Source organism: Netta rufina (genome assembly GCF_964035555.1).
Source record: "Netta rufina genome assembly, chromosome: 4".
Lineage (NCBI taxonomy): Eukaryota > Metazoa > Chordata > Aves > Anseriformes > Anatidae > Netta > Netta rufina.
In genome coordinates, this window is record NC_140127.1 from 45,926,291 (window position 1) to 45,945,149 (window position 18,859).

At 41.7% G+C, this 18,859-nt stretch overlaps 1 protein-coding gene across 1 annotated transcript; it reads right to left on the reverse strand.

The window, feature by feature from the left end:
• Positions 1–6,497: 6,497 nt before the first annotated feature.
• On the reverse strand, positions 6,498–17,246 carry ABCG2 (ATP binding cassette subfamily G member 2 (JR blood group); the record flags this gene model as incomplete). The annotated part of the gene is made up of 15 exons (XM_084286736.1): positions 6,498–6,648; positions 7,103–7,194; positions 7,901–7,990; positions 8,222–8,376; positions 9,137–9,261; positions 9,878–9,967; positions 10,716–10,798; positions 12,236–12,486; positions 13,404–13,508; positions 13,885–14,036; positions 14,712–14,869; positions 15,227–15,379; positions 15,740–15,854; positions 16,304–16,363; positions 17,044–17,246. The coding sequence occupies 15 exons, from the start codon at positions 17,244–17,246 to the stop codon at positions 6,498–6,500; spliced, it is 1,983 nt and encodes a 660-aa protein (XP_084142862.1).
• Between the last annotated feature and the right edge of the window lie 1,613 nt (positions 17,247–18,859).

The following is an 18,859-nucleotide window of genomic DNA, read 5'->3' on the forward strand; positions in this document are numbered from 1 at the left end:
TCTCTCATGCTGTGCTGTGCTATCATTTTTGTGAAAAACGCTAAGACAGTGATTGCACTTGACCAAAAAAATTGATGTTTACAAAAATTAGCATTTAGTGTCAGTAAATCATTGTTTTTCAATTCAATGAGGGTCCTTTTTAGAAGACTATTTTAATAAAATGTGCAGAAAACCTAGAACTGTTGGGCTATAGTGAGGAATACTGAAATATTTTATCCAGGAAAGAAAAATTCAATGCTTAAGATATTTATCAGCAACACAGAGAAAACCTGTAAACAGGACATTAAAAATGGCTACAACAATTATCCGTAGAAAAGTAAATAACAAAGTAATAAATATGTATTTAACTAAAATTAAGATCTTGTTGAAAGTTGTAGTAACCACACCAAAAGACAAATACAAATATATATGAACAAACAGCAAAAATGCATTTATGAAGTTCGGGATTTTTTTTTTTAAACTAGGAGGTTAAATCGTAGCATAGCAGTGTAAATTTTGTATTTGTAAGGCAATTCTCTCTTCCAGAAGTTTTTTGGACTCAGGCCACTTGCATAGTCAATGAAGGCTGTTAGTCTGTAATTAGGACAAAATACTTTCAAAAGGGTAACCTTCTTAACTTTATAATAAAAATAAATAATAGTAGTACGTGATTATTAGGCAGTTTGCTGTTGTAAGTATTGGTGATAAATGTATTTCCAAAGTTGTAAGAACTAAAATTTTGAAAACTCAGCCTGAAATTCCATTGGCTACTACACAGCAAATCCTCAGCAAAGCTTGATAATGTATTCTGATTAGAATTAATAAAACCTTGCATGAGTAAGTCTTTTAAAGTTTCCTAGAATCCAGATTAAATCACTTACTCTTCAATGTCAAGAAACCACAACAGGAATTTTTATACACAAAAACACATTTTCAATCAAGTCGGTGACATAATCAGAATGATTACATTTTTACATCGCAGTTGTTTAAGTATGTAAGACAAATCTCAGCAAAAACAATGGTATCAGGCAGTTCTGTCATCTGTAAGCCCCAACCATGCCTGAGCCTTACCACTCTAAATCACTTGGTCTGGGGAACCCTGTCCCCAAGAACTTGCCGACAGGAGCAACTGTCAGGGATAATTGAGCTCCGAAGCCAAGTGTACAGCAAAGCAAGGATCCTAGCAAGACCCCTTTGGAGGAGATTAATGAGCAAGGCTTAATGAAGCGTGTACTTGTAAAGGCACGCGTGTAAAATCCATCCCTAACGAGGTGGGGAAAGAAAAGAGATTGTGAGAAAAAGTCAGGACCGTTAACCTTGGGGTATTACGAGATGGATGAGAATCTAATTCTTGTCACAAGGTCAAGCTTTTACAAAGCAATTATTAAGGATCTCCATCAGATCAGCATACAGACACACACACGTACTTGAAGCCTTTTAACCTTGGCAACTCCAGGCTCATTGCCCTACCGCTAGTAATCACTTTCTTTCTTTCTTTTTTTTTTTTTTTTAATGCTTCTTGACTTTTTTTCCCCCTTCCATTGCACTTCAAGGTACATGTGATAGTGACTATGTATTTTTTATCTCCGGAGGTTTTTTGGTGCATTGTGTTTCTTTCCTTTTTTTATTTGGGCTGATGGATTTTTTTCTCCTCCAGAAAAAGCTTCTCTAATTTTCCTTTTGTTTCTGTGTTGTACAAGGACCTGCAGTACTCTTCTGCTGATTGCTTTGCACGAACCCATTGCTGTTGATCTCCTCAGTGTTATCTTCTACTTAAAAAGGAAAAATACGTAAAATAAACTACAGGTAAGAAGCATTGACCAGCAGCTTTGGTACTCTGAAGGCTTTGTTTTTCCCCATCAGAAAACAATCAAAGCAATACAATAATTACTGATTAGTTCAGCAAGAACCTTGCTGACTAATTTTATTGTTAAGAAAAAAAAAATATAAATGGAAAATGGTATTAATGAAAGCTCTATTAGCATTCTTTGTTCACATCTCTGCAGTTTTCTGCACAAAGCAAGGAATCAAAAGAGAAACTTACGTTGGGGTAATTCCATGAGACAGAGACCTGAATGAAGCAGGAAGAAGGCATTTCTAAAACCATGTTATCTTCTCAGTATGCCTCACAAGTTGGTAATACTACAGCTATCAAGGAAGTTGCACAGGTAAAGAAATGAAGTGTTTGTATTTATTTACCACTGTATGTACAGCACCTATTTCTCTTAGCTAGCGTGCCTAATGATGTTGGATATAGTTTATAGAAAGTGCGTTACTGAGCTTTCAAAAACAAATCATAGGACTTGCTATATCCTCAGTATGCAAAGAATTTCCCTTAGGTTTCTTAGGAGGTTATATTGTTACGTTGCTGTCTTAGAAGCTCTGATCCAAGCAGTAAAGCCTTAATTGTATACTCAAGTATTTATGGATGCAAGTCATAAAACAAGCTGAAATCCCTGCTTCAGTTCAAGTGCTTTAATAATGCCTAGCTACACTTAGGATTTTTCACCAAGTTTCAATATACTTTTTTTCAGTATTTCAATGGAATAATGTAATGACAGGGTGAATATTTTTTTTAATTTTTTTTTGTTTTGTTTTGTTTTTTTTTTTGAGGAGAATGCAAACACGAAAGCTAAAAAAATATTCCTATCTCATATGCAATGGTTTTTTTTTAATTTTTACCTAAGAAAGATACCAAATGGTGACATGCTGGATGGTTTTAAATGCTTGTAAACAGAAAGGAGAATAGAAATCTTCAAAAAGAATGCTGTAGTAATTGCAACAATCTTAATAATTAATAACTTTAATAATTGCAACAATTGCCTGCATTGTGCGAGTACCAGGTCCATTTGTGGTGTTCGTGGGAGGCATATTCTTAACAAACATCTACAAAGTACAACCAGGTAAAGGACAGTTTCCAGGCAGTTTGTGTGGTAAATAGGAGGAAAAATACTCCCTCTATCCCTAAAACATGGCCAGGGAAGGGCTCATAATCATGCACAATTTCTGGTGCACTTCAGATTGCTGATAACTTGTCTCTGGAGCTCTGAAAGCTGTGGAATGTCCCACTTAATAAACAGCACGTCGTGTTTATCTGTTCCAAATAGTTGTGACTCATTTAGGTGGTTTGTCCATTAATTCCTCCTAGGGTCCTATGAAATGTTGAAGATGGAGGCAGGACATTCTGACTGCAAAGCACCGATCACCAGACCTTTCCTACCCCAGGAACTGATGACTGTTCCAAAATATTCAGGTAAATGGTTTACTGCACACTATTTCATAATAGAGCTAGGGTATGTGAAATAAATTGATGGTAAGTACGGTGTCATTTAAAACCAGAGAAGTGCCATATTTTAATGAAAACAGCGTCTCTTTATAAGCTGTATGGGAACCTGTCGTCTTGGCATTTTACTCAGCAATCTGTCATCTCAGAGCTTCACCAGAAGAGAGCTGAGGTACCTTATATTTACATCTTTCTTTCATAACCAAAGGGACTGTAGTTAATATTGTTTCTCTTTACAAACAAAATCCACATAGTGCAAGACGAAAGTTTTCCTGGTGATTAGAGCCCCCAGTTGATGAAAGCTCTCCAATCTATCTGAAGTTACTGGAAAGCGTTACGAGCAGGGCCATGGTACAGCAGGCTTACTGTCAAGCTATCAAATGCTTCGAATATGGACTACTGAGGCTGATGAATGGAAAAAAAATATATTGTTTTCCCTTGCCTTGGCTTCCTGAATGTAAACAAAAACAGGAATGACATTCAACCTCTGCGTTTTTTCCTTCCATAAATTCCTTGTATGAGAAATTCTGCTATGTCAGGCTGAATCCTGACATCCTTTTCCATATTTAAATAGCTTTTATGAAATATATTGTCACTGATGTTGAAGGGATCTCACTTAATTAAAGTCTGAGCAAAAGAGGAGGATAGGACTTAGTGCTCATATGCTATTTCTTAAATTATTTTCCTGGCAAGTTACTAAATTTTATGTGATCCTGTTATCACTTTGATTACTTAAAAAAACATAAATATTGTCCCAAAGAAGACTTACAGAAAATACTGCCTAACTTATTTTCCTTTGCAAAAAAATATTTGTGATGTCTTTGTTCACATAATTATATCTTGTAAATAATTATGTATGAATTTTTTCAGAAAGCACACAAAAATAGACATTGGCTATATCTTAAAACCAAAGCAGAGAGAGAGGTGGGTATGGTCACATCTCCCAGAACAAAGTAATACCACGACTATGCTCCCAGACCTCAAAAACAAAAGACACACTTTGAAGAAAAAGCAAATAAGCATCAACTTGGAGATATATCTATTCCAGTGGGGCTGTCCTAAATGATGTGTTGTTTTGGTTTAAATGCAGTCCTTTCTACAGAATTATGGAAGAGCATATGGGACCTGACTCCTAAAAGAATTAGACCACAATTTGATTTATATAAATTGATATGTCAGTGTAAATAAAATATTTTATATATTTGTGTATGTCTATCAATACATGGAAAGTAGTATAGAGAGGCATTATTTAATAAATTTAATTCTGAAAAGAATCTATAGAAGTAAATGAAATGAGTTAAAAGCAAAGTAAGCTGGCTTCCTGATGGGGTTAACATTGAATCATTAACACCTTCACCCAGCTTCTGTGTATAAGGTGGAAATCTGTCTAAACTCAAAACCTGTTCAGCCACAAAATACAGCTCAAACTGCCATGCTGAGAAACCTGAGGTTTGTTTTGCTGATCTCTTCTTTCTCCCATACAGCAAAAGACTCAAACTTACACTACAATTAATATTTATGCTCCGCAGAAAATGTCCATGAGTAGCAAGTGCCTATACTGAGCAAATAAGTGCCATGAAGATGGAATGTGCACATCCCAAATTCAGGGCTTAAACAGGAGCAACTTAAGTTTGGTTACTTCATCTTTTTACGCATAGCAAAATCAGAGCCATATGCTGCTTGCTGAGATGTCTCTATGGCAAATACAGATGATATAGAATAAATCTTTTGCTTAAACACAGAAATATTTGTCACGCCACTGGCTTGTAAGATTGTGTCAAGGCTGGGCCTCATCGTCCCACTATAAAACAAAACCAGAAATACTCTATTTGTATATTTATTTTGTTAATTTGGAAGTCTGTATGTTTAGATATGTGGTAAAAATCAAAATAGTAGGTATGTGATGAAATCAAAATAGATATGTGGTAAAATCAAAATGTGGTAAAATCAACTAATAGGGGACCTGAGTAACACAAAACTATTATTCATATTTGGTTCTAGTTGTTAGTGTTACATACATGGAAATGCTTGAAGGCGGACTTTTGGTTCACCCATAACAGTGTAAAAATAAAGAATGTTTGCATAGTTTTTTAAATAAGGAGATCAATTCATGATAAGAACAAGAAGTTTTCATTTTGAAAAACTAATGTTATTATATCAAAGTGTAAATGGATGGCAGCATATGTTGTAATGCAGAGCTGTCAGACTGCTTTTAAAACTAAGGATCATAACCTATTTTGGGAAAACCAAGTATGTTCAAGTAACTGAACAGAGAAATATTAACGATCTTCCAAGTACTTGGCTTTTCTCAGTTTTTCAGGGCTCTTGGCAATGTCATGGATCTCTTTTGTGTGCATTATTTTATTGCATGTGTTCTTTGTCATGTGTTGTTTTTTTTTTTGGTTTGTTTGTTTGTTTTTGTTTTTGTTTTCTGTAAAATTGAGGTCACATTTAACACCTTCCTGTATGATTGCATATGTGTACTTTTTGAGGACTGGCAATAAATTTGTGATTAAGCGTGCCTAATTATTGTGTTTTTAAAACTATATTGGCCTTACGTCATTAAGAGTTTTGAAACTTTTTCAGAATTGTAAATGTATGAATGATTCAGTGTGGGTGAAGTTGTAAATGAAATCATGTCCATCTTTCGTCTGCCATGAAAGACACTTCTAAAGAATGGTTTTCAGCTGCTAATTCAAGTAATCTTTGCCTTTATAGCAATGGCAAAGAAACCATACTAAATCCTACTGTTTTAAAAAAAAAGAAAAAAAAAAGAAGATACTGGTTTTAGGACAGGGCCTTCAGGCACTTTCTGAAACAGAAGCACTTCCAAATATTTAAATTCAGTGTGCTGTGTAAAGTCACTATGTGACTAGAACCAAAGCTGCCCTCTGTGCCTGCTGGTGCGAGTACAGGGTTTGTTTTGTCGGGTTAAGCCACTAAATGTTAGTTTCATTTGTTAAATCTCGAACAGGAACGTGCTGAAGGACTGGGTGGTTTGCTGAGGAAATGAGGACTTGTGCGCTTGTTACGGCAATAAAGAGAAGTGAAGTGTGCCACGTTTCAGTGAAGTACATCAACACTATGTCTTTAATGTTACACAAAGATCAGCATTACATCAGAGAGCTTTGCGATCAGGAAAGTACAAGGGAGGTATCATAAAAATAATCAAGTCAGTTGCATGGTCAGTTTATTAGGCTGCTGAACAGAGCCAGATGAGCTTTTATTTCTTGGTTTAAGAAAACTTCTTCATGAAGCGGAGTTTCAGGTATGAAATTGCAAGGAATATTACTGTCATGCAGGCAAGAGCCACGTGATTCTGCCACAGGCCCCAGGTGCTCGCGTCAATGCCTTGACTTTTAAGATACTGGTCTCCAGTACACCACCTACAGATAAATACAAACAGATTTATAAACGTTGTCTGTTTTAAGTATCTAGGAAGATCCCTAGAAGTTATCCTCTGATTTCATGTCAATAGGAGGCTGGGCAAACCTCTGTTAAATGTTGCTGTTTTATTTTCTATTTATAAGTTTGTTTTTCAGGTAGCTACAGTCAGTTTCTTGCAGGAGGCTGAAACTGATTTTGTTAGGCTTCATGATTATAATGTGCATATGCATTTTAGTAAATACAGTATAAAAAAAGAAGAGCATAATGGCAGGTATGTCTAATGTTAACAAAGTGTGACAAAGCACAGACCGTTCTCTGCAGACCGATGCAAAAACCCAGTAAGAGTCCATCTTCCATATAAAAGCTCCTGTGAACTCTGCTGGTCATTGATAAATGTCCATGAACAGACTAAGACTCATGGTGGGATTCATTTTAATGTACCCAAATACTTACATCGGGATTATCATCTGAAAGTTATCCATGCCAGGAAACCCTGTGTTGTTGGTGCAAAAGTTCAGACCAGACAGTTCATTAATTTGTAATGCCTTTTAAAGCAAAAGAAACAATGACAATAGAAATTAGCAGGTAAAGGAATGATAAGTTAGCAAGCTGAGGCATAATTAAATTGATATATATTGTAAAAGTATGATGGTATAATTATTTATTATGTTGGCCAAATCTACTCTTTACCAAGAGCAGCTCAGTGTCTTTTATGTTAAGAGAGAAATGTGTGCAGTCCACACAGCACAATGCTCGAGTGTCTGTAAGCTGTAACAGCATCCATGGGTTAGAGTGCTTTTGCACAGGAATATCCCAGCCCCAATTTCTCAGTGAAACACCACCATGCCTTAAATTATCAAAAAATGGGAGAAAAGTTGTCAGCTTGACGTGGGTTTGTTTGATGGCAAAGAGAACAAATACTTTTTGAGGGATAAAACTGCTGTTCTTTATGATGTATCATTTTCGTCCTACTATGTTCCAGTGCAAAGCTAATTAGTTAGCTTTGTCTCTCTCTCATTTGAGGTCCTTCCTTCTTATAGAAATTAGCTCTTCTAAACAGCCGTGGGTGTTACCTGATGAGAAGCCCTTCTTTCAAGATGATACCACACTAAGTTTGAAGATCACTGTATTTAACTAGCTTACCTTTTGCTCATTAATGCATTAAATTTGGAATTTCTTCTACCACTAGTAAAGGGCTTGCTTTTAAGCAAATCATTTTCATGTCAGTACACAGGAAACTACAGCACTTACTGTCATTCCATATCGAGGGATGCTGAAGTACTTGAGCCAGGAAAGCCAGGACATGATGCTCGTGAGATTTACCAGCAACCCAGAGAAAATCTAGAGTGAAAATAAAGAACATTGCTGCGAGCACTTCTCCACATTGCTGGCAGTACTCTGCCTGCTGGAGCTGCTGAGAATACCGCAGGGAAACTCTCCCCGCCTTGCACCCAGCCCCAGGTTGTTTTGGAAAGCACAAATCCAAACTCAGCCCCGCAGTCTTTCTGCAGAATTTGGCTGAACTCTGTGAAGTTTGGATTTCTCCCTAGTGAAGTAAACAATGCTACTCACAATCATAAAAACAAATGTGATAGTCATGAATAGGTTGGCTACAGCAACCACATCGTGTCCTGTTGCGATGGCTAGAGCCATGGAAGTGGCTGTGTAGGACACCATTGTAAGGGTAAACAGCATTATAAAGAAGGCTTCTGCTGTCGGCTTCAAACCTTAAAGAGCAAAACAAGAAAGTTTTCAGTATGACCCTGCCAAAAGCGATACCATAAGCTCTACAGTGCAGTGCTGCCTACAGAATGTCTTGTCTGCCAGCATAGGCTGTGTGGTTGAGACCCAAGACTGCAGTTGGACTGTGACATCCAAAATGTGCATGCCCTGTCAGCAGAGTTATGCTAGGAAAACAGTCTGCCTGGGACGTGTTTGAGCATGGCATTTGAAGGCGTTACAGCGCTGTAAAAGTCGGTGCTAGCAATTTTCAAATTTCTGCTCATTAACCAGAAGACTTTTCACCAGAAAGAGTAAGTTGACAGTAACTCAAACTACATGATGTTCTTATAAAAAAACCAAAAACAACAACAACAAAACAAACAAACAAACAAACAAAAAAAAACACTTTTCCTTTGATAGGTATTATTGCAAGCATAAAAAAAGTATCTCATAAGAGTCGCTGAAAGTTAAAACAGCTATAAATGGAAAGGAAGAAATCAAACATGTATGGTAATGACTGTGACTCTCCTCTTTCTAGGGGCAGTGGAGAAGAAACACACTGCATGTTCTGACCAGAATGCTCAAGTATTAAGAAGTGTGTCTGTAAAAGCATGGCATGCTGCAGGCAAGCATAATAACCAGTGCCATGCCAAAGTAGTGCTCTAGCAAATATAAATCTACGTATATACATGTGCATATATACAAGTGAGAGCCTTGTCAATTTGTTGGGGGGCTGGTAACAGAAGCATGGAAGGCAATACTTGCCTAACATGAAGTATGTTATGCAGGTGAAGATGATGCTCGGTAAAGTCCTAATGGGTATCAAATCAGCCATTAGCTTTGAGATGAAATATGCAGCTGTTCCGTAGTACCCGCTGATATACTCATGTCTGGAACACAGAAATATGTACAGCATGTCACAAAATCTGATCACTAAAGTAAATTTGTTTTAACTTGGAGACAAATGAAGCCTGGTATAAACTGGAAAAAGGAAAAAAAATAAAGTTCTTTCATGGATAGGCTGTAATGTTAGTGTCCAGTAAGCCATTCACTACAGTAATGGTGCTGTTTTCATATGCAAATCAATATGAATACTTGTGCACATGTTTTTTTAGTAAAGGTCTGTATTGGCAAAACAGAGAGAGTAATGCTTAATTAACGTTCCTTTTCTCGGTAGTGCAATCTGTACAGCCTTAAAGAGTCCGGTGAGGCACTATTTAATGTTGTCACTAGCAAGTCACAGTCTTACTAATCAATACCTAAATAGGGTGTTCTCTGATTTCTTCCTATAAATATTAATTTAAAACTCTGAGGCATATGCAATCATAGATATGGTTTGGGGGATTTGCAGACAGTTCACTAACAGGCTAAGAGTACGCATGGAGCACTGACAGGGAAGTAATTTGAAAACCATACACAAGGCATACTTAAAAGTCCAGGAAGATAAGCAAACAGATGACCTCTCTAACAACAGACCGTGTTCATGTTTTAATAGGTTTTACTTACATAAATATCTTCTTTTCCACAACAAAGAGTTCAATAGCTGAAATACTGCTGAAGCACTGGTTGGTGGTCAGAAAGAACATGGCACCAACTCTACAAACAGCAGAATGGTAGGCAACATTAAAAACGTGATAGAAATGCAGTTTTTTTCCAGTGCGCCATGCGCAGGCACACATGCACATTGTAGCCCTGGCGTGTGGCAGCGTTTGACCTCCCATACAGTGTTCCCCAGGAAATCGTGTGGCTGCAAATTTGGGGCCACAGCAAAGCTGACATGGTTCGCACAGCATTTTGCTACACGAGGGCAAGGATAATCTGTTCTTTGATACAGTCAAAAGCTTGAAAATGAATTTCCTATTTTCTTTAGTTTAATTTGCTGAGAGTTTACAAATTCTCTGGCTGTGAGGCATATATCTGATGAAAGACAAGGAAACTTTGCTGTCACACTTTTATAAGTGGTTTAAAACTAGACGGTGGATATGTCAGTGCTCTGAAGCAGTTCCCTGCAGTCTGCTGCTGCTCTGCATTTTCAGCTGCCTGACGGGCACCGAAAAATGTCATCCTGCTGAGGAACATCATTCCCTTCAGCTGCATGGCTCGGCCAGGCTGCAGCACACCAGGTGGGACCGGGTTCCTGCATTGCTGTTGAGCAGGGAGGAAGGAGACCACCCTCACCTCCACATCACGAAAGCAGCATGACCAGATGTACTGAGGAGGAGCATTTGCTCTAATCAGGCTGATAGGTTCCTAAAGCTCTCAGTGGTTGCTTATCCAACCCTGTCCCATATCCTATCATAATAATGAGGGAGCTTTTAGAAATCCAGTGAGTGAACTGACTAACCTGTTCTGGAGGCCAGTGGTGTCGTTTTTAAGTCCAAAGAAAATGGCACCTACAACCAGTCCCAGGAAAACTGTAACAACCACCTAAATGTAAAAAAAATTAAAAGAGCAGGAAAAATATTGTTCTCGTTGCTTTCAAAGCCTCAGCAATTATTTTCACACTTCCCAGTGTACCACTGTGGGGTTCAGTTGCACACCTTATTCACGGGATTTGTTCTTAACAGCATTGGTATCAGGCAGTTCTGTCATCTGTAAGCCCCAACCATGCCTGAGCCTTACCACTCTAAATCACTTGGTCTGGGGAACCCTGTCCCCAAGCTCTTGCCGACAGGAGCAACTGTCAGGGATACTTGAGCTCCGAAGCCAAGTGTACAGCAAAGCAAGGATCCTAGCAAGACCCCTTTGGAGGAGATTAATGAGCAAGGCTTAATGAAGCGTGTACTTGTAAAGGCATGCGTGTAAAATCCATCCCTAACGAGGTGGGGAAAGAAAAGAGATTGTGAGAAAAAGTCAGGACCGTTAACCTTGGGGTATTACGAGATGGGTGAGAGTCTAATTCTTGTCACAAGGTCAAGCTTTTACAAAGCAATTATTAAGGATCTCCATCAGATCAGCATACAGACACACACACGTACTTGCAGCCTTTTAACCTTGGCAACTCTGGGCTCATTTCCACTCCACGCTGGCTGCTTTGTTCACTTGTTATGTAGAATGTACCGAAGGCAGCAGTCCCTGCCCCTGCCTTGGGCCTGATTTTTTATTACTTTCCCTGCTGTGAATCGCTGTGGGAGCTTTGGTGGCACAGAGCCTGCAGGGTTTGGTTGGTGTACTGGGGGATTCCTGAGGCCTGGTAGCCTTTGTGTGTGAAGGCAACACACGACTTTGAACCAGACCACACTTCTGGCTTTGGTTCTGCTGAAAAAGCAGCGCTAACAGAGCCAGTTGGTAGAACATGCTCATGTTTTGTAGCAAGGGCTAGGCTCTGATTTTCATGACTTATTTTTCAGAAGGTATCACACTCATTGTAAACAGATGGGAAAGTATCTCTACATGCGAGCCAACACTTAGTGAGCTAAGATAATGAATTATGCAATCATAGTTGTTGAACTATCCTTGGGTGGAGGTGAGGGGCAAGATTTGAGGGCAAATCCTGCTGTGACAAGGCTGGACAATCAGCCTAGAGTCTGAGGCATGCTCCTGAGACAAGGTGTGCAACTGTGGGGAGGTTGTCTGTCCCTGGCCAGCAGCAGGGAGCAGAACACCTTGCTGAAGAAGACTCTGCCTCCCGAGGTTTTATGTAGCCCAAAATACGTCACTGAACTCATTGTGCTGTTCATATGGGAGCATTCAGAGCATCCTCTGGTGAGCTGTCAAACAGCACACCTTTTGCACACGCTTTTTTTCAGATGCTACTTTCAGTCAAAATACCAAGAGGCAAAACTCTTCCCCACAGCTGGTCTAATACAGGAGCAGCTGAAAGTGAATGTTTATTACAGACCAGATAGATACAAATAACCTTACCTGAGCTATGGAAGCTTGAGGGTTTCCCACCAGATTTTTGAACGTGCGCCTGGACACCCACTTCAGCTGGTGACAGAAGGAGTTGGTATATGTAATTTGTCTGAAAAATGCTTTTGTTTTCTTTGTATTTCCCAATGAAATATTCTCTAGTATTGATTTTGTTTCTTGATAGTAGGTAGAGTTGCAGTATTTTTCTGCTAACTTCTCAGCCAAGGTTGTGTTGTATTCAATGTGTTCTTCAACACTCTCTGCTGGAAAGGTTGGAAAAAAAAAAAAAGATAAAAAAAAAAAGAGTAGTGTAAGGGATGGGAAGATGCATTAGGAGCTAGGCCTAAAGAGTTCCGCAGTTGGGGTGGGAGCATTACTAACAAAGGAGAAGAATCGATATGCATATTTAGCTCCAGACACCTGCTGCAATCAGCCTTGTGCAAAAAAGCATGCATGAGTGCAGGTGAGAGTTGGTGGTTTGGGGGTGATTTCAGCCTTACCCCAGCTTCAGGGAAGCATTTCCCTGTCCCTATTGCCAGCTTACTTGGAGGTGAGAAAAAGGAATTTCAGAACAGATAAGCCATTCCATTATGTTAAAACTAACTGGCATAGCTACACCAAATGTGTTCCTAACCAGAATAATTGTCCTGGTTTATCATTAGAGCTAGTGCAGGGCTTCAGTTGATTTGCCTTGAAGATGAAACCAGCTACTTTGTGCTGAGCTGTAACAAGATTTCCTTAAATTCCCAGACATTACAGCTTCAGCACAGGCAAATATTATTTTGCCTTTAACACCTACTAATTTGATTGTGACACAAAAGCATGCAGGTCAGCTTGTTGAAGAAATGGATAGCAACAGTAAATGCATAAACACCTCTCTATGAGAGGCAAACTATTGCAGAGACAGGAATATTTTATATAGCAGGGCTGTACATGAATTTGGTATTTACTTCAGGAAGTGCTAATTATTTTCAATGAATAAACAAACAGTATTTAGGAAGGTCATAGCCTTAAAGCAACATGGGTCAGCAGTACATAATAACCCGAGGCACACAGATAACCGTATGCGTGTACAACACTGTTACTGCTCGTCTGGCACTGTGAGGGATGTGTCTGTGCTGGGCTGGACACCTGGCTGCAGACACGTGGCAGATATTGCATTCAGCTCTCTGCCTTGTACCTGAGTTGTCTTCGTCGGTCTTGTTCACCGTCACCGCCGTGGAGTCCCTGTTGATGATGTCCAGGAAGAAGTCGGCAGGATTGTTGTAAGGCTCGCACTCGTAGCCTGCAGTGAGAGCGTGACAAGCGCTAAGTGGCAGCTCGGTGATGGGCAAGAGGCCGCGTGCAGCCACCATGCCTATAAGAGGGATGCGCAGTGTTGCTCAACCCCAGCCTGCTGAATGCCTGCTGAACCTCACCCCATGCTTTGTCTAATTAACATGTGCCCAGGAGCAGCTGATTAGAAGTCAGCCCCATCATCCAAAACACATACAGGTCAAGAGGTGGAACCCCAAGAGAAACACTCAGCCTGTTAAAATCTTGGACTTGCTAATCCATACCACATCCAGATCTCATCACGTACTATTGCTGTTTTTCTTGCTCAAGTGCTCGTGCAAGCTGCGGATCTAGATGCAGCAGTCACCACGGTGTGTTATGCTCACCGATAGATTGGAAGTAGGTGATGGTCTGCTGAGCGGGGCCGTGGTACAGCATCCGCCCTGCAGCCAGAAGCGTCAAGCTGTCAAACAGCCGGAATATGGAGTACCGTGGCTGGTGGATGGAGAAGATGATTGTTTTTCCTTGCTTTGCCATCCTGAATGGAGAGTGAAGTGTAACAGAGGTGTTAGCTGCAAGAGTCCTTTCAGCATTTAGACAGAGAATTTGCAAGGTCAGTTAAGGCTTGGTCAAGGGCAATTAAGTCAGGATGTGAGAAACGGGAAGGGGGAAGGAAAAAGGATGCAGAGGAAATCTATAGGTGATACCAAAAGTGCCTCTGTGAGAAAAGGGAAGTTCCCTCTCGCTGGGGAGGCCGCAGGGGGAGAAGGTCCAGGAAGGCTCTGGTGCAAATTGGAAGGCTCTGGAGAGGGGTGTTTAAGTCATTGAAGTGTAAGAAATGTAAAATGATGTAAAATTTGCAAGTTTTTGTTTTCCCAAAGATAGGGCTGAGATGTTGTCATGGGGAAGAATCTAGCTGCGTTCTAACTAATATCTGTAGTCAGACTGTACAGCAGGCATATTTATCACTATTCTGGCCAAGCAGATGTGAAAATAAACACTTGCACCTAAGAACATAGCTGTCAGGGACAGACAGCAGCCCAGGTGTGCACCTGGGACATTGCTTGGCACTGGGAGACCAGACTGCCTTTTCTTACTGCCTTTGCAGTTTTGGCTCGGTGGAAAACAGTGATATGTGTGATTTCCTTGTCTGCTTATTCTAAACATGATCCAAGTGCAAACCAAGTGCAGGCACTGGTTCCTAGGACATCACCTTTTCAGTAGCAGCAGGACGGCGTTAGCGGTGCTGGCATCCAGTCCAGTGGTTGGCTCATCCAAAAAGAGGATGGTGGGATCTGTGATGAGCTCCATCCCGATATTGGTCCTTTTCCGCTCTCCCCCGGACACCCCACGAGTGAACTGGGTGCCAACCTGGTACGGAACAAGAAATTTGTGTCAGGTGGCCTGATAACACATGCTGCAGTGACCAGCATCCTCCTGGCACAGCGGCATTCTGGAAGAGCTGTAAGAAATTTCTTAACATCAGAGGTAGCTGCAGTATCCTCACTACCTTTCCCCGTCCCCATGGTGTGATAACGCATGCAGTAGCAGCGCAGAGCCTGTACCAGTCACCACGCAGAGGCCTTGTTAATTCTTACAGTACTGAAATTCTCTGGGCTGCTTTACTTTATTTTTCCTTTTTTTTTTTTTTTTTTTCATCTGCCACGTGACTAATTAAATCACTTCATATTTCTTTGTGATTTAGGCATTGCATTTAAATGCCATTACCTTGGAATCTGCCACTTTGCTCAAACCCAGCTCCTTGATGATCTGATTAACTCGTTCATTTCTGTCCTGCTCCTTCACAGAGTTTGGCAAACGGAGTGCTGCTGAGAACTGCAAGTTTTCTCTGATGGTCAGGGTTCCCATCACCACATCATCCTTCAAAAGAGAAAGAGCAGATACTCAATATTCACTCGGCAATTTGTGTTTTCCCTGATAACTGCATCTAGCTGTGTTTTATGTGGTCCTTGCCTGAAGAGGGGTGGTGGCAACTGCTACAACGTGTAGCAGGAGCTTCCAAGGAGGAAGGAGGGAAAGGTACACCCTGAGGGATGTCATTTTCCTTCACTTCTTGGCATGTGCTACTCCCCAGCCCACCCCAGACAGACCACAGCATTAGTGACACCACCCCTGGGCAAGTGGAGGTGAGAGCTGTGCACTTGCAGCACTGATGCCAGTTCTTGCAGCTGTGGGCAGGAGGGGACAGGAGCAGCCTTGGGGAGATGAATGCTGTCCTACCTGCACTACATATCCAGAGGTACATTTAAAGTTGGCAGGCTGAGGAGCTCCATTGATCAAAATGTCACCAGAAAGCCCATGAGGGTCTTTCCTTGCAGCCAAAATGTCGAGCAGCCTAGAAGAGAAGGGGGTCACTTTGTGTAATTGGCATGTGCGAGGTCAGATGACACAAGATGGACAGCAATGTGTAAGCATTCCATAGTAAAAGCATGCTATTTAGAAAACATCTGGCAGCCTTCAAGGAGCTGAGTTTCTTTTCTCCTGGATTCTTAAGGAAGTGAGGTCTGTGCAATTTCACAGCTTGTGTCCATTCACTCAATAGTAGGAGCTTAACCCAGAATGATACGTAGTGTATCAGTGAAGTGTGCTACACTTAAATTACATATTTGTCATTTAAGCTGACTGTCTGTTTTGAATTCAGGTATTTCTCAGAAATCAGTGAGATTTGCAAAGTTGTAAATGAAACAAAATCTTTCCCTGACATTCTTGTCTATTACTGCAAAATATGTGCAGATTCATTTTCTCCTTGGTGTAAATGATGCATAGAACAGAGGGGATACTTACGAAGATTTACCACTGCCAGTGGGCCCCAAAATTGCATTCAGTCCTGGTCTCATGATGCCACTGTAAGACAAAATAGATAGATGACATCAGTAGTTCAGAGTTTCTCTCAATCTGATTTTCAGGCAGGCTACACTCAGAGGCTGGGTGGAAACAGCTTTTAAGTGTTGAAGTGGGGAGAAGAGCCTGTAGAAATGATGGATGAGGATGCTGCTGCTTTTTCTCGTGGTTGCTGGAGCGCGCACAGGTGTTGCTGATAGTTCTGCCTAGCCCCTAAAAGTGCACTCAGCGAGTACTTGTGTACGCAAGAGGCAGGCTGCACGTGCAAATGCCTGCGTGTTGTGATGCCAGCTTTGTCTGGCACTGAACTCTGGTGCCTGTTGTGAGTACCTGGGCTTAGGGTCTGGCCCAGGACAGCCATTCTCGTGGTCTAGCACTGTGCAGCCTTGGAGGCCTGGTTTTACTTTCTGACCCATGCTTCTTCTGCTTTAATTTCTTACTGCGGAAATTTCTGGTTCTACAGATTAAGAAACATACACAGTACACAAGCGGCTCATTTGCCACAACCACAGTACTCTGGCCATGGCCATAACTCAGGCAGGTGAAAGCAAGGATATCTATTATATGTAACATTTATATAATTCTGTGCATTGTGATCCGTGGCTGAGTGATGGCAGTGGGCTTCGCTGCCGGGAACAGAAATAAAAGATGGGCTTACTCCAAAGAGAAGTCAAAATACCTACTTGAGATCTCTCAAAACTTCTTTGCTCGCTGTTTTTCTACAGCACAGGAACCCAGACTTCACCTTCACACTGTAGGAGATGTTGTGGAAAGTTAGTGTGCTTCCTCCCTGGTTTTCAAGGTCTGGAGAGAGCGTGCTGCTCGGGATGCCGTTTGTGCTCGACTCTGACATCTGAATGTTTATGTAGGACTGGCCTCCTGCCATTTTTCCTCTAGAAATTAAGAAAATGGGGGGAGGGGAGAAAAAACTTGGTTAGGTATGGAGAAGAAGGATGTGTCTGGCCCAGTGTGTGGCACTGGACCTGCTGGGGGCCTTGCAGATGCATCCATCCCAGTCTCTCTCCATCTGGGGAGGAGTCTCCCAGCCCTAGTGAGCCCTTCTCCTGTGTGAGCTCCAGGCACCTTTCACTGCAGGGCTTTGCTGACCTGATGCTCCTCCTGGAGGGCAGCCTGGGACAGAGGAGCGCTGCAGGTAAATTCTGCCAGCATGTTTGAGACCACCGGCGCAACAGGCTCTCTGAAAGGCCAGCTGCAACCCGTGAGGGGCAGGGGGACCTGGCTTGATATTCCTCTCACCCCTGGCACTCCTGTGCAGTGACAGCAAAATTTAGAAATTGCTGGTTTATGTTTATAATCAAAATAATTTGGTGAGGCTACAGGAATGCAGCAACTGGCACCGTTCCCAAGGCTTTCTTTTCCTTGGGCTTGTTTTTATGCCAAATCTGGAAGGCTGTTGCAGTGTAATAGCCATCATTACCCCTCCTTGACTGACCCCTTTTCAGCCAGGCTCCTACCTGTAAGCCTATCTCAAGCTGCAGGCAGTACGGGGAGAACATGCTCCTGGGGGATGCTGCCAGCCCTGCACAGGCAGAGCTTTGTCCCCTTTGTGCTGCCGAGTGGCACGAGCTAGCTGAGACAGGGGCAGGATCCAGCCCCTCCACGTATATTGGTGGGACTGCTCTGAGTCTAACTAGGGCAGCTGGCCCCAGGGGAAATGTTGGTAACACAGCAGTTTGGGGCAACAGAGAGGCAAGGGGAGCTGCCAGGAGCTGTGGGAAGGTCAGTCCCCTGCGTTAACATGGCTGTTCCCTTGCAGCAGGGAACACAGATGGTGAGACCTTCTCAGGCATGCCGAATAAACGGGAGAGCAGTTAATAAAACGAGCCTCTCCAAAACAGCCATTTAATCTATCGCAGTCATATGGTCACATAAAAACTCAGCCCTTATCTTTTCCAGCATCTTTTCCACTGATGCTGGCATGCTGTTGTGGTTGTCTGACAGCCAGCCAAGCCCCCGGCAGCGATGAGCAGAGTGAAGCGCTGCCTTCAGGACCAGGCTTTCTGCATGTGAGGGCTGCACGGTCCCACCAAGGCCACCTCTTCTGACAAAACTGGGCAGCCAGCTGCATGATGTGGGTGCAGAATACACCAGAAGAAAGCGCAGCACTGCCCTAGGTATATTGATGCATCTGTACAGCACCTAGATGAGTATTTTACTCACCCAGATTTTTCTCAGCTTAGTGTTTCAGTATTCCCAATGAAACATTGTGAACATGCAGTGTGAGGTGGGAGTCTGTGGAATGGCTTTGCTGATTTTCATTTCGCTTGGATTTGCTGCTTACTGGCAGGCTGTTCCAGCAGCGCTTTGGGTCATGGCTGGCACAGCACAGGGAGAGGAGCAAGTGCTACCCGCAGAAGTAATGTCTGTGCGCCCCAGCATGAGGCTTGTAGTTTGGTTCTCTCTTTTGGAGACTTTTTTTTTTTTTTTTTTTTTTTTTTTTACGTTACTGTAGGGTAAGTGCTGCCAGTGAGATGCTAA